Source organism: Ovis aries, chromosome 6 (genome assembly GCF_016772045.2).
Source record: "Ovis aries strain OAR_USU_Benz2616 breed Rambouillet chromosome 6, ARS-UI_Ramb_v3.0, whole genome shotgun sequence".
NCBI classification, from domain to species: domain Eukaryota; kingdom Metazoa; phylum Chordata; class Mammalia; order Artiodactyla; family Bovidae; genus Ovis; species Ovis aries.
Genome location: NC_056059.1, coordinates 23,927,578 through 23,950,709, shown reverse-complemented (window position 1 = coordinate 23,950,709; position 23,132 = coordinate 23,927,578). Strand labels below are relative to the sequence as shown.

At 38.4% G+C, this 23,132-nt stretch overlaps 1 protein-coding gene across 3 annotated transcripts in view; it reads right to left on the bottom strand.

The window, feature by feature from the left end:
• The window catches only part of PPP3CA (protein phosphatase 3 catalytic subunit alpha), a 324,455-nt gene that overhangs the window by 135,142 nt on the left and 166,181 nt on the right, over positions 1–23,132 (bottom strand). For all 3 annotated transcript variants that reach the window (XM_060416850.1, XM_027970856.3, XM_027970857.3), the window contains exon 2: positions 18,875–19,075. In XM_060416850.1, the coding sequence (XP_060272833.1) occupies positions 18,875–19,075 (201 nt within the window). The remainder of the gene's footprint in view (positions 1–18,874; positions 19,076–23,132) is intronic.

Here is a 23,132-nt window from a genome sequence, read left to right as displayed (position 1 = left end):
TCCAGGGGATCTTCCCAACCCAGGGATTGAACCTGCATTTTTTATGTCTCCTATATTGGCAGGTGGGTTCTTACCATACCAAAAAAAAAAAAAAAAAAAAAAAATCCAAAGATTCACTAACATCAGTATCTGCATGATAAAAGGAAAATTGCTTCTCTATTCATAACACTTCTGATGCCCCATGTGTGGGTTTCTTTCCCCCTACCAACCAGTGTTTCAACTCTTCAGACATCAATGGAAAGTACTGTTCAGTTCAGTTCAGTCGCTCAGTCGTGTCTGACTCTTTGCAACCCCATGAATCGCAGCACGCCAGGCCTCCCTGTCCATCACCAACACCCAGAGTTCACTCAAACTCATGTCCATTGAGTCAGTGATGCCATCCAGCCATCTCATCCTCTGTCATCCCCTTCTCCTCCTGCCCCCAATCCCTCCCAGCATCAGACTCTTTTCCAATGAGTCAACTTGTTGCGTGAGGTGGCCAAAATTTCAGCTTTAGCATCATTCCTTCCAAAGAAATCCCAGGGCTGATCTCCTTCAGAATGGACTGGTTGGATCTCCTTGCAGTCCAAGGGACTCTCAAGAGTCTTCTCCAACACCACAGTTCAAAACCATCAATTCTGCGGTGCTCAGCTTTCTTCACAGTCCAACTCTCACATCCATACATGACCACTGGAAAAACTATAGCTTTGACTAGAGGGATCTTTGTTGGCACAGTAATGTCTCTGCTTTTGAATATGCTATCTAGGTTGGTCATAACTTTCCTTCTAAGGAGTAAGCGTCTTTTAATTTCATGGCTGCAATCACCATCTGCAGTGATTTTAGAGCCGAAAAAAATAAAGTCTGATGCTGTTTCCACTGTTTCCCCATCTATTTGCCATGAAGTGATGGGACCAGATGCCATGATCTTCGTTTTCTGAATGTTGAGCTTTAAGCCAACTTTTTCACTCTCCTCTTTCACTTTCATCAAGAGGCTTTTTAGTTCCTCTTCACTTTCTGCCATAAGGGTGGTGTCATCTGCATATCTGAGGTGATTGATATTTCTCCCGGCAATCTTGATTCCAGGTTGTGCTTCTTCCAGCCCAGTAACTTAATTCAATTCTGACAGTAACTTCCCCGAGTCGGTGGAGCCCTTCAGGTACCAAATAACCTGCAAATAACAGGTCCCCAGGGTACTGACTCTTTTATCAGCCTTGGTTACAAAGTCAAGGGTTCCCACAACTGCCTACCCCTGTTCCTGGTTCAAAAATTTGCTGGAATGACTCACAAAACTCAGGGAAACATTTATGTTTATTTACTGGTTTTTTATAATGGATATTCTAAAGGGTACAGACGAACAGCCAGATGAAGAACTACATCTGGCTAAGTCAGGAAGGATTCCAAGCACACAAGCTTCTTTCCCTGTGGAGCTGGGGCACACCAGCCTCCCAGCATGGAGACATGTTCACTAATCTAGACACTCTCCCAACTCTGTAGGCAAGGAATTTTTATGGAGGCTTCATCACACAGACGTGATAGATTATTAACTCAGGCTTCGGCCCCTCTCCCCCAACCAGAAGATGAGGGATAAGGCTGAAAGTTCCAAACTTCTATTCATGGCTTGGTCTTTCTAGTGAACAACTCACATCCTGAAACTCTCCAGGAATCCACCTTGAGTCACCTCATTAGAACAAAGGACACTCCTATCACCCAGGAAATTCCAAGGGGTTTAGGAGTGCTATGTAAGATCCTTCTATCTGCCCCACCATTCAGGAAGCTATGAGTTTTAGGAACTTGGGGCAGGGACCAAAAATATATTTCTTCTTATATTATAGTGATATATCAGGATATTTTACTTAAAATTCACAAGTCCATCCCCTTTTCATGATGCATCTTTTTCTATAGTCACAATAAAATTATTCAAAATAAAAAGCAGTCAATTCACTTATATTAGAAGACTAAAAAGAGTATGCACTTAAAGAAAAAATGTTTAGGGAAAACTGCCCTTCTCTGGAGAAGGCAATGACACCCTACTCCAGTACTCCTGCCTGGAAAATTCCATGGATGGAGGAGCCTGGTAGGCTACAGTCCATGGGGTCGCTGAGGGTCGGACACGACTGAGCAACTTCACTTTCACTTTTCACTTTCATGCATTGGAGACGGGAATGGCAACCCACTCCAGTGTTCTTGCCTGCAGAATGCCAGGGATGGCGGAACCTGGTGGGCTGCCGTCTATGGGGTCACAGAGAGTCGGACACGACTCAAGTGACTTAGCAGCAGCAGCGGCCCTTCTCTATTAAAAAAATAAAAAAGAAGGAAACACGTGTGGGGAAGGGTGGGGAAGCTCCAGTTATAACAAAAAGGGTTATGCTGTTAATGACAGAGGTCATTCTAGTTATTGAAGAATGCAAGGAAATATTTTAGTTCAGAACCGGTGGTTTTGAAATGTTCAGGAAACCATCCTATGGGAGAAATGAACTTACACAATAACAAAAGTTGGGGTTATCAGTTACTTTGACACAGAGGTGTTTTTAAAGGGTGGCAGGAGAAAATACTGATAAGGATAATGAAGTATCTCATCAAAGTATTCATTCTAAAGTCAGGTAATGGGTAGTTTGAGTAGGAAACACATTTATGGAATCAGAACTGAAAAGAGCATTGAGATCATCTAGAATAATCTTCCCATGAATGGAAGATATTGTCAGAACTGGCACTACTTCTCTGGATTCCTGATCCATACTCCTTTACTCTTTCCCTCTGCTGCTAGACAGTTGTTTTCACCAAGATCATTATTTTCATTGTCCCTTTTTCGTTACGTTCAGAGAAAGATAATCTTTTGGAATAATAATAACAAGAAGACCCTCCTTAAAACAACTATACTTCCACTTGGAATGAAAACAAATATTAAGTAACTCATACATGAGTCAGAAGACAGGTAGAATGCAGATGATAAGCCAGTAAACCAAGCAAGACAAGAAGAGAGTCTGTATAAATTCTATAAGTTGTATTTTTGAATCTGTGATCATAAATTACTTTAATGATTTTCAACTTGCACCAAAAGGGCAAGTATGAAGTAACTGCTGAATAAATCAGCAAGTGTTTGATATTTCTTACCAAGAAACGATTGTTAAATTTAGCAGACAAAATAACAAAATCCCTAAGCCCATGACTAATCTTCATTTTGTGTAAGCCACTACAGAGAGAGATTTACAATTTTTCTTTTCTTACGAAATAGTTGCATAGTTTCCCATCCCTGTACTTCAGAAGGCTCAGTGGTATGAGTGCGTAAGCACCAATATCAGTGGGAATAAAGGATCATTTTTATTCGCTTAGTTCTTACTACGTCTCAGGAATTGTGTGAAGAGTTTCTGAACACTGCCTCCTGTCTCACAGCAGTGTAAGGTAGGAATTATTTCAATCCTCTCCACAGATGAGTAAATGGAGAGGGATGTGTGAAATAACCTGTCAGCAGCAGGATTAAAACTTACATCTGTTTGATTCTAGAGCCAATGTTCTCTTCACCAGGAGACAGCACCTTGCCTGACAACACTCTCATGACTGTGGAGATGCTGCTTGTAAAAGTCTAGAACACAACTGAACACATCCACGCTCCATTTCAGTCTCACCTTCTCCATAGATACTCATTTTATTATTTGCCAAGAACACAGTGAATACCTCATGGCTTTAGAATTAAGCCTTACTTCAACAGAAAATCGAAATCTGCTCCAAAAGAAACACTGTCTTTACTTTTAAAAGATTTAATTAAAATCATGACCATCACCGACCCTTAAATAATGTAATCTGATAAATATAGTCACACTCCCATTGGCCCCTGGTCAACAGGCTTTTGGTACTTTGCTCCCTTTCCTAAGGGTTCATCTGACAGTTCCCAGATTCTTTGATCAATCACAACACTTATTTTGCTATAATCCCTTTTTTCTTTTCCTCCACCACTCTAAGCTGGACAACCCATCATGAGTCAAACCCCAAATTTATTCCAGTCTATCCTCGAAAGAGTCATGTCTGTTACTGTTGTAATGAGCATCTGTCTATCTAGCCATCACTAAACTCAACATAAAACTCCCCAGCTACTTCAGGTTGCCTAGACAGCCATCATATGAATGGAAATGTCCCCATTAGTCCTCCCAACCTAATTCCTCAGACTCAACCCAATCAATGGCAATTTTAAAAATATTTGAATCATCTTAGTATGTCAATGCATCTTACGTATCTTATACACAGGACACATCACTGATTTTTTGGCACTACGGTGGCCAGTCAGGGGATGGAAGGAATCACTGGAAATTCCTGTCACATATTTCTGATTTAAATGTCACTGAGTAATCTATAGTAGGACATTATTTGGGAATGTAAAAATCCAGATGATGGACATTTTGTTGGAAGTTCCATAAACTGTTACTTAAAAAGCCAATCACCCATGACCACCATCAAAAAGTCTACAAAAAATAAATGCTGGAGAGAGTGCAGAGAAAAAGGAATCCTCCCACACTGTTGGTGGGAACGTAAATTGGTGCAATCACAGTGGGGAAACAGTATGGAATTTCCTTAAAAAACTAAAAACAGAGCTACCACAGGATTCAGCAATCTCAAAACTGGACACATATCTGGAAAAAAAGAAAACGAATTTGACAAGGTACACACAACCAAATGTTCAAAGAAGCATTATTTACAACAGTCAAGATATGAAAGCAATCTAAGTGTCCATCAACAGATGAAGGAATAAAGAAGAAACTATATATATATATATATAGACATACACATATATGTAGTTATAATAAAATATATACATACACACATATATGTATATATGCAATGGATTACTACTTAGTCATATAAAAGAATGGAAAAATGCCATTTTGCAGCAACATAGATGAGCCTAGGGGTTATCACAGTGAGTGAAGTAAGTCAGACAAAGACAAATACTATATAATATCACTTCTACGTGGAATTTAAAAAAATAATACAAATGAACATATTTACAAAACAGAAGCAGACTCGCAGACATAGGGGGAAAAAAACTTACGGTTACCAAAGGGGAAAAGTGGGGGGAGGATAAATTAGGAATATGGGATTAACAGATACACACCACTATATATGAAATACATAAACAACCAGATTTGTTGTATAGCACAGGGACCTATATTTTAAAAAGCTCAATCATCCAAATTTGAAGTGAAAATGTATTTGCATCTGAATGATTCTAAGCCATCAAATTCATAGTAGTATTATTAAGTTGAAGTGACTCTTGAGCAAGGGCCATCCTCCCATTTTTGGTTAATTACTTCTAATTTTTAAAGACATCCTAGCCCATATTACAAAGATTTTAAAACATTTTTTCATTGTCTATTTCTAATTGATATACTGACAGCATGACCACAAAAACAATATGTATTTCTCTTTAATTAAAATTAAAACTCACTTGCAATTTACAAAGGATTAGTGGAGCGTTATAGGCATAAGGACCTATGTGTTTCATCTTTCGTTCCACAGCCCTCTCAGTAATCATTACATCCACAAAGGTAATATACAGAGTCAAAGGTAATATACATCAAAGGTAATATACAGAGTCTGCTATAGCATCCACACTGATATAGTTAACGGCTCTCTGTGCTCCTAGTCACTGAACAATAGAACAGAACTGATAGTTGCAATATTAGCTGCATAACAACAATAATAGCCATGACAAAAATGGTTATAGCCATGATAACAAAGCAGCTACTATTTGCTGGGCACTTACTCTAGCTAAGTGCCGCACTGGTAAGCATTCACTTTATCTGAGTGACAGGCATGAACTCACACTTCATCTCTTCAAAGATGAGAAAGTTGAGGTTTATGGAGGTGAAATATCTTGTCCAGTGGTAAACAGCTAGGAACTTGAAGATCCTGAATGCTAATCTAGCGGTCCACAATTTTTAACCTGGATACCACACTACATAGGATGAAAATAAAGTTGCCGTTGCACTCTCATTAGGAGACATACCTCAGCAGGTCATCTGGACAGCAGAGATGAAATCACTCTTCTTTTCACCTCTTTTCACACCATTTCTCTTTTTTTTTCCTTCAGATTAAAATGGCTCGACCAGAATTTTGGGTATAATCAGAGAATGTTGAACACATCACAGAATCTATAAATTGGCCCACCGTCTCTATACCTTATTATACTAATTTAACCAGCCACAAATAATTTTGAAAGGACCTTAAAAAAAAAACTCATGTACTGTTTAACACTTCCTTTATTCAGATTCTTAAGTGGAATGGATATTTAATATCAATAATGCTGATAATTTACTTTCTAATTTCTACCTGGCTTTGATATATATTTAATAAGTATTACCAGCTTATCTCTTGAAGAAGGTGATAAAAGCAGTACTTAAGATTAAGCTAAGGTCCACCTTTGAAGGAGTTGTCTTTAATGTTTAAAACATGAGGAAGAGAATTTTCAATGGACAATTTCTGTTTCCTGTTGATGATTATCTGATAATCTCCTATTCATCACATGGTATTCAAAGAGCCAATCAAATTTTACCGTTTCAAAATGAAATAAAAAACATACATAATTAGCATTTTAAGGGCAATGCTATATATCTACTTATTTCTCTGACCTAAATTGAGTTTCTTAAAATGCGAACTTCATTTTCAAAGTCAATGCTGTCTTAAGAAAGACTCAGATTATGTTACTAAAGACCAAAGCAAACATGCATTTTACTTTGAGAAAACACAAAAGCAAGGTAAAAAGGATCCTTTGTTTGAAGTGGAAACAAAAGTCTTTGCAAGTCTTTTCAAAAATATTCTCCTTCGTGAGCAATAAAGGATATGAGACTGATGGCGGTTCAAATTACCACTAGATGTATCAAATGCATACCACCAGATGGCATCTAAAATCAGATAGCATATTCAGAGATGAGGAGTTAATGACATTTGTGAAATGGAATCAAATTCATGAATTCCAAAATATTCCAAATATTTTTAATATTAAAATATCCGACACTAATCTAAACAACCCAAAAATGTAGTCTGGAATACAAGCAAAACATATAAATCTGAAAAGAAAGTCACTGTAAATAAAATGGTGATCTTGATATATCTTTTTAAATAAATCATTACAAATGGTGCTGTAGGAGAAAAAGAAAATTTTGGTTAGTAAGTTTATGCTTCCTTCATTATTACCTACAAACTTTCTTTCCACGAATCCTAATTTTACTCTATCAGAGGACTTTGTTTATTGCAAAGATAAGAAAGACAGTTCAGAGCAGAGAGCATTAAGAGAAATATTAGGAAAATCTTATTAAAAAATGTTTTCCTTTCACCTTCATATATGACTCTCATGAACTTAACACTTAAAAACTTGGTTTCCAAACCTTAAATACCTTCAGGAACAGAATGAAACAATGCTGCTATGTCTGAAACTGCCTGGTACCTGGACCACAATGTCAAATATGAACAGAAATTAATGACAGAGGAGCATATCATACACCGAACTGGAGTCAAAACTAACCATGTGATAACAGGAGCTGAAATCTTATTCAGAATACTAACATACAATATTGTTTCATAGAAACCTCTGAAATAGACTTGATTATCCCCTGGATGTGGGGTGTGTTGCTTGTTTTTTTCTATCATCACAAAAGCAGTAAAATCCTACTTTAAAAAATACCTTTAACTAGAAATGTCATTTTCATATGGTAAAAGCAACATAAAGTTGTTAACTGCTGTTAACAGTTGGCAATTTATTCTTGGACTGGATTTTTGTATTGATATATATATGTCAATGTGTGTACATGTGTGTGTGTGTCAGTTTCCTTGGAGGCTCAGTGGTAAAGAACCTACCTGCCAATGCAGGAGATGCGAGTTTGATCCCTGGGTCAGGAAGATCCCCTGGAGAAGGAAATGGCAACCCATTCTAGTATTCTTGTCTGAGAAATTCCATGGACAGAGGAGCCCAGTGGGCTACAGTCCATGGGGTGGCAAAGAGTTGGACACTACTTAGCTGCTTAACAACAACAACGGATTCTATATACACCATCTAGGCTTTAATATGAGGAACGAACCCTGGACTTTTTGAGTTTTCCTTTTTTCCTTACTCAACAGCTGAATTAGGTCTCAAAACTGTCTGTGGATTCTGCACCTCTGACTTCAGGAGGTGATGCTCACTCCATGATGCTGGTGGAGAGCCTGACATAGTAGAAGGAAAAGCTTCGTGACACCCAAGACAAAAGCAACGCCCGCACTTAACTACCTAACGGGCTTCTCTCAGGGAATCTGTGTTAACATGAGCAAGATGTGTACATGAAAATATTTAATTTATATTTTAAAGAACACATTTTATATAAGAAGATAGTCATTTTAAATAATGGTAAAGCAGTTGTCTCAAAACTGAATATTTTTCTCATATTAATCCACTAATTAAACCACAGATTCTTCTATAAAAAGCTACTTATGACCAGTTCATGTATTTATCTGGTATCTCATTTAGCAAAAATCTTCCACTTCAGCCAGGAGAAAAGAACAGAGTAAACTGCTATTTAAATGATGTTACTGACAACACAGAAACATATGCATAAATACACATATACTCTGCTTAAAAGGTTCCTGTGCATTTCCATTATACACACACAATTCACTATGTGCAAATCAGCACTGTATTTACATTAAAATCAGTGTGAAACAGAGGAATATTCACAGAACCATAACATAAAATCCATTGTCTCAGATGTTAACATTTAATAGGATAATAGCCTGAAACAACAACGAAAAATTCAGTACAACATACTGTTGACCCTTGAACAACACAGGTTTGAACCTTGAGGATTCTTTCTTTTTCAATAGGAAATAGTACAGTACTGGAAGTTCGTTGACTTTGTGGGTGCAAAACCTCATGTACATGGGGGGCCAACTGTAAGTTATATGCGCATTTTCAACTCTATAAAGGATCAGCACCCTTCAACCCCTAGTTAAACAAGGGTCAGCTCTAGTTAAATGCCACACTATATGGTTACTCCCAAGTTTAATCATTTCATGAACATGTAAAATTAATTTCTAACTCCAAATAAAATAGGAATGACACTATTGAACTGCCTGGGCTTTAATACCAGTTCTGGGACTTTCTAGATCAATAACCTTAGATACAATACTCAAGTTCACTGAGATCCAGTTTCCTCATTGTAAATTGAACTGATCACAGCACTTCCTTCGTAGGATTGTGTGAAAACTCAGAGTTAAAAAGTACAGTGCTTATAATAGTGAGTGGCAAAAAAAAGAACCTAACAAATATCAGCCTCATAGTAAAAAATAACTCATTAACTTCCTACCCCAATGGAATATATAAAAAACAATTACTACCTATCATCACCATAGTTTCAGGTACATAAAAAAAGCATTCTCACTAAAATGAAAAAAAACAATTTCATTCTGGACCAGAGAAAACTTTGTTACAGCCCAGTACAAGTCTGTGGCCAGTATGTGGGAATGTCCAGTAAAAGCCTGTAGACATTACTGGATCACAAGAAAATAAAATCACTGGAATCTAAAATTAACAGGGATACTTCAGTGAGAAAATGGAATGTCAGATAAGCTGGAAACACGAATATAATCTGCATTTCCTGTAGACACAGGGAAGTATGTCTAGTTTTCTTTCAAGGTATCCAAATTGCTCTTTCCTTCCCTGGAAGTCTTTCAGTGTTGTTTGAAACATTACTTCTCACAGATTCACAGAATTAAGAAAACAAACTTATGGATACCAAAGGGGAAAGGAGGGGAAGAGGGACAGTTAGAGAATTTGGTGTTGACATGCACACAGTTACATTTAAAATGAATAACCAACAACGACCTATTGTATAGCACAGGGATTTCTGCTCAGTATTATGTAACAACCTAAATGGGAAAAGAAATTGAAAAAGAATAGATGCATGTATATATATATATCACTGAATCACTTTGCTGTACACCTGAAAGAAACACAACATTGTTAATCAAATATACTCCCATATAAAATTAAAAGTTAAAAAATTTAAAAATATTTAAAAAACTCACTATTTCTCTTAAAGTCACAGTAGTATTGATAATAATATATTTCAACCTTCTCCAAAACCATCAGAGTATTATCATTGCAAGTGATCACTGTCAGACTTTAAGCCCAATAGCTTGGGGATTTTTATCTTCCTATGGAAACAACTACAGGCACTGCCTTAACAAACTGTACTTACACAGGTTACTATTTGTGAAATGTACTGACTCATGGCAAACTGAAAACGAACAGGGTGCAGTGTGTCTTAAAGAAAAGTATCTCTACATTTAATCATGCTGCAATTGTAATAACTACCAAATTCTTCTTCTGGATGGTGTTATATGTCTACTGATGTTAACAGATTATTACTGACTTGTATACTGCACACAAATGCTGAATTCCTAAGGCTCAACTATTCTTAATATAATACTCTGGTGGCTCAGATGGTAAATAATACTATATTCATTACCACACAATTCATTTATAGATGCTTTTGATTCCAGTTTTCCTTCATTTTCGTTTAAAAACAGACCCAGCAGTAACTTTCTACAGTCAACTCTCAAAGAGCTTGTAAAGATAAGCACTACAAAATTTTTTCACTGGGAAAAACTCTATATACACTGTGCCCCAACCATACTAAGCACTATTGTTTGGTCTTGACCCTTACGTTATTTTAATTTTTAATTTGAAATATAATAAATTATAATTGAGTCAAAATAATGTATTCTTCCTATTTCTTGAGAACCTTGAACAGCAAGCTTAGAATTAATATGTTTTCTGCAGTCATGAGCAAGGACAAATTCCAGTCAAATGAACTGAACTGCTTCATTTTTTTCAACTTAATATAGAGGCAGAATATAGTGTAATAGCTTGGCATGAGTCATGTTGGGAGATGCTTGTGCATAACAAGGTCTGCAGCTTACTATGAGACTTCAAGTCAATACTTAAATCAGTGGTTCCCACAGAGGGGTCCCAGATCAAGGAGGTTATCATGATCTGGGAACCTGTTAGATATTCAAACTATCAGGCCCTAATCCAGAACTGGCCCTCCCAGGAGGCTCAGTGGTAGAGAATCTGCCTGCCAATGCAAGAGATGCAAGTTCAATCCCTGGGTTGGGAAGATCCCCTGGAGGAGGGAATGGCAACCCACTCCAGTTTTCTTGCCTGGAGAATCCCATGCACAGAGGAGCCTGGAGGCTTAGAGCTCACGGGGGTCTCAACAGTATGACACAGCTTAGTGACTAAACAACAACTCCAGATACTAAATCAGAAAGTCCGGAGATGAGACTCAGCAATCTGTGTTCTATGAAGCCATCCAGGAGATTCTGATCCATGTTCAAGTTTAAGAAACTCAGATGTAAACTGAGACTCCCTTCTCTCATTTGTAAGACGGGTTTCCTAAGACCAACCCTGCAAAACAAAGGAGGAAAACAAACCAGGGAAAGGGACACGCTCATGCAGTGACCGTTTATCCCTTTACCATCATCTTAAAAAAAATTTTTTTTAACTCAAGGGCCCAAATTAAGGGGAACACAAACATCAAAAAACGGAGGTGCTGCTGCCGCAGGCTGAGCCTGAAATGTGCTGACCTGCCAGCAGTGGGCTGGGTACCAAAATAGGCCTCTGGCTGCAGGGCAGGCCCTAAAGATTTGGCCACTGAAATCACAAGTGGGCAAAATGCCCCAGAAGTAATATTTTATCCTCATATAAACTAAGGCCACGTTGCGTTGATAGTGACAAATGATAGCATAAAGAGAATAAACACTGATCTTTTAGTTCTCAAAAGACACTGGATTCCTACCCCCTACTTCACTCTCCCCAGAGGAAAGGCACGGGGAATTCTCCTAATTGACGTCAGCTGCTGTAAGGGAAGGAATGCCATGACCTTAAACTTGGCCACTGGTTCATTCTCACATCCAGGAACAAAGCCAGAGGGTTCTCCTGGCAACTGCCTGACATGCTAAATGGCAGGCACAGCCACCGAGGGAATCCTTTGCTGCCCTAGGGACAAATCCCCCCCTGCAGGAAACAGACAGACCAGAGAGATTAGCAGTTTGCCCAGCTGATGCTGGCGGGTCCCCTCGGCCCAGAGAGCAGAAAATGAGTTCTAAATCATTTTCTTTCAAAGACCCAAGCTCCTGGTCTGCGTCTGCTTTATAAATGAGGGAAATGTTCCCTGCTAAGTCAAAGAGAAAAACAGGAAAATATGAGAACTTGAAGGCAAAATGTAATAAATTGGATTCCTGAGTAAATCACAGTACCATATTCAAGACGTCTTTAATGGATACTGATTAGGTACAAGTTAATCAAACATTTTAAGATCAATGTGAACTATCATTTTTGAAAGGCCCTGTAATCAAAATCAGATCCAATTCTCCTAGCCTGCCAAAATCATTGCTGGGACACCCTGATCAAGGATGAAAGGTTCTTGATCAACAACTCTCCCAAGAGTTCCTCCCCACTCACTCTTCTCATCTCATTCAGGATTCTAGCCACAGACTTGACTGTGTAACTCCCCTACTCCAAGACCCTCTCCACTCCCCAGCGCCTGAAGAACAGTAACCAGATGTTTCAGTGCTGCTCACAAGAGATTAATATCTGACCCTGACCATCCCATTTCAGCTTCATCCCCCACCCTTACTCCTCACACCCTTCTGAGACCTTGTCTATCCACAGCAAACCTCCACGATCATGCCTTCCCACTTTATGAAAAATATCAGTGTCTTTAATATGCTGTTTGTTGTGTCTGCTCAGAACAGACTTTGCTAGTTTTTTCACATAGTAAAATTGCACTTCTCACACATGCTCCAGTTCAAACATCATGTCATCTGTCAGGACGTTCGGCTTCCCTGCAGTCCTTGTTCTGAGTTCCCATACTAGTTTATAGGCTCCTTAATTATAATCCTTAACAGGTTTTATAGTAATTATCTATTTATGTACCTAACTCCCCAGATAGACCCCTTGAGTCTTCTAGTCAAGGACTATGTACGCTTCATGTATTTCATCATTCACAGTTCCTAACCTTCGGAAAAAGTTCTCAGTCTATATTCAGGACAAATAGGGTCCAAGCTATTTAACAGTTTCAATAACTCAAAGACATAATATAATAATCAATGGACTCTATCAGAGAAACCTTAGCCATTTTGAAGACAGGAAAACTTTTTGGTTTCAAGTTAGCTCTAACCAGTTGCACATTTCTAAATTTGCTTAAAAAAATCTTGGTCATATTCTTTCATTTAATCAGTAGTTTGATGTACATATATTTCAGCAAATACCTGCTTCAGTTTTCTTATATTCTGACCACTGGGAGAGCAGAGACCAGGTCTTACTCACCTGTGTATAACACACACAACCTGTACCAGGTAAATGTTTGGTAAACTGAATTCCCAAATGGGCTGTATCTTAGTTTGGCTACTATTACAAAATATCTTTGACTGGGTGGCTGAAACAACAAACACTGATTTCTCACAGTTCTGGACAGCTAGACAGTCCAAGATCAAGGTGCTAGCATATTCAGGGTTTAGAAAGGGCTCTATTCCTGGTTATGGCAACCCACTCCAGTATTCTTGCCTGGAGAATCCCATGGATGAAGGAGCTTGGTGGGCTACAGTCCACGGGGTCGCAAAGAGTCGGACACGACTGAGCGACTTAACTAACTAACTATTCCTGGTTTGCAGATGGCCACCTTCCTACTGCATCCCCACATGGAGGAAAGAGAGAGGGCTCTCATCTCATGCGTGTCTCATCAGGGCACTACCACCATCATATGGGTCCACCCCCAGAACTCATCTAAACACAATCACTTCCCAAAGATGCCACCTTCAAAAATATCACAGAGAGGATTAGGGCTTCAACATATGATTATTGTGGGGACAGAAACATTCAGCTCATAACAAATGGCCACACAGATATTTGGCCAGTTTTTAATGATCCATTTGTATGTTTGTAAGGAAACACAGAAAACTTCAACTCAATTAAAAGAAAAAAAAAAAAAAGAAAGATTCGAAAAGAAGGAAAATACTTTTCTTCACAAAATTGCCTCCAATATAGAAACACATACTTCAAATTAAATCTCTGAAACAGTCATCATTCCAATCAAGCAAGTTAGTTTAGAGAAAAGAGCAAAATGTGACTCATGCCTCCCTTGCTTTGACTGGGGACCCATAACCAATCCTCATCTCTACTCCCATGGCCCTGGTTCCGGCTTATCTAAATCTATGCTTCAGGAGGGTAAGGTACACAGAGCTTTATCTCCTTCCCCAGGGGACACATGGGAGGAGCCAGGTTGGGACTAGGCAGTTTCCTGGTCTTCCTCCAAAATCAAAAGTACAGAATTTTAAAGGAAAATATAAGCAAGGTGAAAAGACAGCCTTCTGAATGGGAGAAAATAATAGCAAATGAAGCAACTGACAAACAACTAATCTCAAAAATATACAAGCAACTTCTGCAGCTCAACTCCAGAAAAATAAACGACCCAATCAAAAAATGGGCCAAAGAACTAAATAGACATTTCTCCAAAGAAGACATACGGATGGCTAACAAACACATGAAAAGATGCTCAACATCACTCATTATTAGAGAAATGCAAATCAAAACCACAATGAGGTACCACTTCACACCAGTCAGAATGGCTGCGATCCAAAAATCTGCAAGCAATAAATGCTGGAGAGGGTGTGGAGAAAAGGGAACCCTCCTACACTGTTGGTGGGAATGCAAACTAGTACAGCCACTATGGAGAACAGTGTGGAGATTCCTTAAAAAATTGCAAATAGAACTACCTTATGACCCAGCAATCCCACTTCTGGGCATACACACCGAGGAAACCAGAATTGAAAGAGACACATGTACCCCAATGTTCATCGCAGCACTGTTTATAATAGCCAGGACATGGAAACAACCTAGATGTCCATCAGCAGATGAATGGATAAGAAAGCTGTGGTACATATACACAATGGAGTATTACTCAGCCGTCAAAAAGAATTCATTTGAATCAGTTCTGATGAGATGGATGAAACTGGAGCCGATTATACAGAGTGAAGTAAGCCAGAAAGAAAAACACCAATACAGTATACTAACACATATATATGGAATTTAGGAAGATGGCAATGACGACCCTGTATGCAAGACAGGGAAAGAGACACAGATGTGTATAACGGACTTTTGGACTCAGAGGGAGAGGGAGAGGGTGGGATGATTTGGGAGAATGCCATTCTAACATGTATACTATCATGTGAATTGAATCGCCAGTCTATGTCTGACGCAGGATGCAGCATGCTTGGGGCTGGTGCATGGGGATGACCCAGAAAGATGTTATGGGGAGGGAGGTGGGAGGGGGTTCATGTTTGGGAATGCATGTAAGAATTAAAGATTTTAAAATTTAAAAAATAAAAAAAAGTAACTTAAAAAAAAAAATAAAAAAAAAATAAAAGTCCCGAAAAAAAAAAAAAAAAAAATCCTAGATGAACATAAACTTTTTACCACTTTAAAAACAATTGAAGGGGAGGGAATAAGGGAAGTTGGACAGCTTTGTAAATTTAAAAATGAAAAAAAAAAATGCTAAAGGAATGAAATAGTGTCCAGATTTCAAATTAACAGGACACTAATATCTGGATTTTTCTTTAAGTGGGAGCAAACCATGCATGGATGTTAGCACAACTCCTCTTTAAACATCTAAGAGTGAAATGTTTTTATTAATAAAAAGTAAGAGGAAAGAAAAGAAGAGGGGAAGCTGGGGAGTGGATTTTGTGCATAACTATAAAATATTTGCCATTTGTTTGGTTTTGTGATGTTACATACCTGGTCCAGTTCAAGTTGCATTCCAAACAAGAAAGTTACTGGTCAGCTCCTACCCACACCACTCACCTTACATTTTAGGAATCTGACATACGTGAGAGACTATTTCTAATACCACTTGAAAACCACCACCTGGTCAGGCTTCAGGCTTTTTCTCCCTACATTAGAAGTCCTTGCTTCTCTGCTAAGTCCTTGATTCTTGCCCTTTAATCTTTTTTCACAGATTCTCATTTATAAACTCTAATATTTTCTTTTCTCTCCCTCTCCTCTTCTACTTTCTCCTCTGAATTGTTTTTTAAGGTCTCCGTTTTACTTATGTGTGGAATTCTGAACTATATAAAGAATTCACTACCCTGAAGATTTGGAAGGATAAACTATGCCTTTTGCTGCATAACCTAGTGTCAGTAAAGTATAACTTTATTGATTCAGTTATTCAAATAATAAACATTCTAAAAATAAAAATTTAGCTGCATGTTCAGCTGTCCAGATGAAATAAGATCTCAGAATAAAATCATATATCATAAAATGTTACAAATAAATTCTAAGAAGTATCTTGAAATACAAAGGCACAGTAAGTTTCTCCAATCAGTATACCCTGATTTTATTTTGCGGTCCTCTGTGTTTCAGCTCGAAAGCTCATGGGTGGGAATGCAAAGCTATGAATTTAGCTTTCTGGTAAATTATATGCAAAAGAAGGTTTTTTCCCCCCCATTTTAATAGAAATAGTAAAATAAATTACCCCTACCACTTTTATTCCATATCTTTATAGAAAAGGGGGAAAGATATCACAGCAATGGAATCTTCTACCTTAGAATCATGCCTTCATCAAGAAATAAAACACTTCTCTAGTGAAAGGGGTTTTCCTGCTTGGGTTATATTTCACTAGTGATACATATTTTGTGAGGTCTCCATAGCTACTTCTGTGACTATTTAAAAGACTTTGTATTTTTTCTCCCCCAGGGAAAGTTATACATCATCGAGTCCTGATTTCTAAAGTCTCTTCATGTGTATGTTCTGAGATTTGCCAAAGTGACAGCTGCTATCTCTCTAGAAAGAATGATGCCCAACCTCTACTGAGCATGAGGGAAGTTAGTCAACAGACCCCCAAAAGGTTCAGGGACAAAACATCACAAATTTAACCTTTACAGAATGCTATGTGTTCTCTTAAGACAGAGCCTCATCAAATAGATGAGCTGAGTGCATCCAAGAAAATACATTCCCTTAAATGCTTACTTCACATGTTTTCTTTTAGTTACAATTACCACCTTCCACTCCAGTACTCTTGCCTGGAAAATCCCATGGACAGAGGAGCCTGATAGGTTACGGTCTGTGGGGTCGCAAAGAGTCGGACACGACTGAGCGATTTCACTTAAACGCTTATTTCACGTTTTCTTTTAGTTACAATTATCACCTTCATTAACACCTACTGGCTCATTAGTGAGTCTAACATGAATTCTTCATTGGAAATCACACATTATCATGTCAAATGGAGAAAAAAATAATGATATTATAACATATACTATTTATCATATTATATTATAGCATAGTAAAATATTAAGCCATTCATTCTTACCAAAACCAAATAATCCAAATGATACAGAGATCATTTAAAGCTACTATTTATTGGTGGAATATACAGTCAGTTTTTTAAGGTAGCTTCTTTGCTGATGGATTCCATGCTACTATTTAGATGTTAAATTTTTCTCATATTTTAGTATCTAAGAAAGTAAAGCATACTCATATTTGTTTTGTTCTTATATGTCCACAGTGTCTGTAAGTCAAAGATAATAAGGCATGACAGCATTTTAGCACATGGAAAATGGGGATCATTGTCATACACACAAGGTAAGTATCTAGCTTGATTTATTCACCGCTGGCCCAACACTGACTTACCACTGGAGTCAATTTCTCCTGCTACCTGGCCCCAAACACATTCATTATTTTTTTGAATTACAAATGAGAGAAATATTATGGCTAACCCAAAACAAAATGTATATGTCAATTTCTCTGGAATAGGAATATTCAGAGGTATTATGATCAAAGAAGGTCTAGTCTGATACTCAAGAGAGCTTATCTTGCTCCAACCAGTCACCTTCAAAAATATATTTCAAAGCCAATAATATTAAAAGTATATGAAGGTTTGGAAGAAGGAAGCAATCAGTAGTATATATGAAGTATTTCAAAAATCCTTTGTACTTATAAAAGGATAAAATCCTATGTTTAAATTTTTCCTTTTGCCAGAATGATAATAATTAAGGAGAAAATACTTGCTTTTAAGCTTCTCTAAAAACAAATACCTGAAAATTTAGCAAACTTCACCAAATACAGCTGAAAAATCTCTACTAACCGACCCTCCATAGCCTACTAAACTTTTTGACAAGATTTAATTTTTATTGTCTAAGAGAAGTTCCACTTATGCAAAGTATGAATCTGCTCTTAAGGAGTAAAAGAACAAAAACATTCAAAAAATAGACGTATTTTTGAGGCACAGAATGCTGTAGGAAGGAGAGAAATTTGGTCTTCTTCCTGAAGTTCAGTGGTTCTCAAACTTTCATGTGCATCAGGGTCACCTACATGACTTGATGAAACGGGTTGTTAGGGTTCACCCTAAAAATCTAGAGCAGTATGGTTCTGGGGTGGAGGCTGAGATGGTATGTTTAATAAGTTTCCAGGTGATGACAACAGTGATGCTAGTCTAAGACGAGCTACTAACTTAGTCACGTAACCACTGTGGAAATATTCCTATGCTTTGTCTGATCTTTCCCAATGAATACCTTGGATTCTTCATGACAGTTAGTGTTCTACTGACAAAATATCACTTAGCTAAGGTTTAACTTCAGAACACCTCCATCACCTCTAAGCTGAACACTACGCTATAGAGCATCACATCATATGGTTATTTAGTACATGAAAATAAAAACATTTTACATATGTATAAAATCTTTAGTTCCTAAGGTACAGATTTGGCGGTAAACCAGCAAGATGATGAAGGTCTTTGAAGACTCAGTGGTATCTAGGACTTTTGATTTGAAGTTATAAACAGCAAGGGTGGGTTCCAAGTGGACTGTCCTCAGGCCTTACCTGTGACTGGAGCATCAATATCCAGCAAGTTTTTTTCCTGTCGAAGAATTGAAGCCCCCTCTGTTATTATTCTCAATGCGACAGTCTCTTCAAGCCTGCCCTCCTTCATGAGATGTGCCTTTAAGATATCCACACGAGGTTTCCCATCGTTATCAAACACTTCTTTTGCCGTAAGCCGGTGACTTGGAGGAAATGGCACAGCTGAAAGAGAAGAAATCAAAGGATCACATTAATTGAAACTCAACAACAGAAGATGCAATAATAATTGCCAAGTATCTATCCCTATCACTCACCACCTATTGGAGCATTTTTAAAGTTCATATCAAAATATGATCCAGGACTATCAAGAACTAAAGACTGCCTTCCTCAATTCAAGATGTAACATGACTGCTGAAGGGAAATGTATAGTTCTTATTCATCCAGTACCTATCTCATTCATCTAAAAGCTACTGATTGGGTGAATAACAAAAACAAGAGTTATTTGTTTGTTAGGCGAAACAGCAGAAGAAAAGCAAAAGAAAAGACTTACTATCCATCCATCCGTTCAATTTTGACTCAGGTAAAGATGTTTCTCCACTAAAAAGCAGGCTCCTCCACTGGGATAAGAGGAATGAGGAACAGCCTGCCAGACCAGATTTCCAACCAGTGGGAGTCACATCCCTGAGTAAACTGACGGACTCACTGTTTAAGGAGAGAGCAAGAATCTGAGACTAAAAATGCAAAAACGCACCGAATACCAAACAGAAAATCGGGACTTGTATATGCATGTATGAAAGAAAACTCTTGAACAGCAGGACAGTATGACATTGAAAAGAGACATTGGCATTTAGCAGCAGAGGTTGAATCCAGGTTTTCTGCATTGTAGGCAGATTCTTTACCATCTGAGCCTCCAGAGAAGCCCTAAGAAAGTGTTAGAGGCATAGTTCTCCAGGCTTTTCTGTCCATAGAATTCTCCAGACAAGAATACTGGAGTGGGTTGCCATTCCCTTCTCCAGGCATCAAACCTGGGTCTTCCACGTTGACAGCAGATTCTTTACCGTCTGAGCCACCAGAGAAGCCACATGATGTAATGTCAGATCCCACTTATTGCTCAGACTTAGAGCCAAACATACTCTCTTCCAACCACGCACCTGACTTTTTAACAGTAAGACAGCCTCTTGCAGCTACTGTCATTCTTCACATCTCTGAATACATTCATTCACTCACTCAGCCAGAGGATAGTCACTAAATTCCTACAATGTGCCAGGACATCCGAAGGTCCGTGATCAGAGATCGTATTATAAAGGTTAATAAATGGCAAATAAGTCCTTCAGTGGGGGAAACTCATTATTTCTTTATTTTACACAAGGGTTCATTTACAGGGTAACTCAGACCTATCAGAAACATCTGGAAGAAGCACCAACACTGTTTCATATTAACTTTCACCTGCCATGCGCATTATGCCATATACATAAGAACTCCATATGGAGCTCCTCTCTTAATGTGATGGATTAAACGTAGGCCACTTACCTCCTAAGAGTGTCTCTCAAAGAAGCAAGATTTAGAGTAGACCTATGCCAAGACATTGTGTGCAATCCAACAGCACAGATTTGTTATCCAAAAGAAATTACAGCTACTTAAGAGAGAAGACAAATCAGGAGATGAACATGTACTAATGGATGCATGCTTGGTTTTCCTAACAATCCAAGCATATCTACTGAACTATGCCACCAAGATGAAGTGGCAGCGGCATGTGTAGGGCTTTCTCGGTCAGATGAACCCGGGTGCAAACCTTGGCACAGAGCCCTCACCAGCTACACGACCCTGGGAAGCTAAATAACCTCCTTTGGCTTCAGTTAAGTCATACCGACTCAGTGGACATGAATTTGAGCAAGCTCCGGGAGTTAGTGAAGGACAGGGAAGCCTGGCGTGCTGCAGTCCATGGGGTCACAAAAAGCTGGACACAACTTAGCAACTGAACAACACCAACCTCACCTGTAAACTGGGGATTAGATCTATCTGAGGACTTTTATAATAACTAAAGTAAACAGTAACAGTAATAGCTAACATTTATAGAGTGTTTTATTTTATGCCAGGCATTGTTTGGGTAATAAAGTCAGACACAACAATAAAGCTGTAAGATGAGTAAGGCATAAGTACAAGTGTTTATATATAACCTTATTTGGTCCCTATAACATTACTCTGGGGGAGAAACTTGAGACAAAAATCTTAAGCATCTTGCCCAAGATAATCACCTAGTGATTTATATGTAGACCCACTGAGCGTAAACTCTGGCAGTCTGATGCCAGAATACTTGTGTTAACAGCTTCACTACACTGCTTCCCAGAAAGTACTTGAGACAGTGCTTCATAATTAAAAAGTGATGAGTAAACCTCTTTCTAGAACAGAAATTCCAATGAATCCTGAGAGATATAAAGACCACTTTTATTTTCAGAAATTATTTGGAATAGCTTATAGTAGAGCAGGTATATAATACAAAAGCAAAAGGTGAAATAAAAGACAAAATGCACACAGAAAAGGAATCACAAATCTAGTACGCTATGGCTGTGCTGTGAACAATGTCTACATAGTTATGTGTGCTGTGCTTAGCTGCTCAGTCATGTCCGACTCTTTGCAGCCCCATGGACTGTAGCCCTCCAGGCTCCTCTGTCCATGCGGATTCCCCAGGCAAGAATAGTGGAGCGGTTTGTCATGCCCTCCTCCAGAGGACCTTCTAGTCATAGAGCTGTAAAAACCAATATTGATAACCTTAAATACACCCATTACTAAAATGTCTGTATTATTTTGGTAAGTGTGGTAAGTCCTGTTGGGTACAAACTATAATCAAAAGAGCAGAGGGCTTTCCCACTATATCTCTTAAGTTGTATGATTTTTTTCTCCAGAGTTTTGTTTTATACAGGTTTTGAATTTAATTTTTATTGTGTGTACTGAATACTGCATATGTACGCTTCTAATTGCTTCTCTACCACAAATAAAAGACCTGTTAATCACATACCATAAAAAAAGAGTAAAAAAAAAAAAAAAGCATAACATCAAGCATAGTATAAAAGAAAGTACAAGAATTAAATGAAGAGGAAAAAAAAGAAAAAGTGAAGTCATTAGACTTCTGGCACGTGGGGAGTATTTTGTTCATTTTGTTTCTTTGCCCTCCCTTCTTTTCTTGCCTAACAAAATGTGCAAACATTTCAGTGGCCACATTTCTTTACCTGGGTCTTTATATTAGGTTTGAAATTAGAAAACATCTTACCTGGTAGCTACTCAAAATTCCCCAGAGGTATCATAGGGGTAGAAATGAGGGAACTTCAAAAGGACACTTGGGGTAAGACCATGAGTTTATTTTTTTTTTTTTTCCCCTCTAGAGAGTTTCTAAGGACAACTGTCAAGGTTTAAGTGACTCTGCAAAATTGTCAGGTAAGAACCATAGGAACATAGAAGGGAAGGAGGCTGGTTTATTGGTAGGCACTGGGTCTCTGTCACATACGCACTGCGCTTTGTATTCAGCTGCTCAGTCATGTCTGAGTCTTTGCAGCCCTGTGGACTCTGGGCCCCCAGGCTCCTCTGTCGATGGCATTCTCTAGGCAGGAATACTGGAGTGATTTGCCATTTCCTACTCCAGGGGTCTTCCCGACCCAGGGATCAACCCCATTATCTCTTGCGTCTTCTGCTTTGCAGGCAGATTCTTTACCATTAGCACCACCACATACTAGTGGCCTTATTAAATTTTAAAGGGATCAAAGGTTAAAAAGAGCTGAAGCATTTAAGAAGATGAGAGGCAAAAGGAGAGCACCCCAGGTAGGGCATGACCTTCATGAATTAGACTTTCTCCAAGTCGCTAGACTCTCCCAAGGCCAAGATCACTGCAATAACAGATGTTCCCACCTTTCACTGCATCTCTTATCCGCCAGTAACTGCTATTCCTAAGGTAACTAGCGAAGGTAAAGCCACCTGCATTGAGATACTGGAAATGGTTCCAAATAAACGGCAGTGAGAAAAAAGAGGGAAAAGGCCAATCAGAGGTCTCTATTTCCAACCAAATGAGAGAGACACCGATAGGATGGGCTCCTTAACCAGTTAAACAGATGGCAAAGTCTGCAGGGAACCAAGATGCGGTCAGCCAGAGAGAAGTTTTCTAGGACAAAACTAAGAGTGGGCTAATATTTGTGTATTTGTGCACCTTTTGGCTTCATAAAGAAAATATCAGCCATAAAAGGTCACATTTATTTGCTTTCTCTTCTCACCGAGCGTCCTACAAACAGAC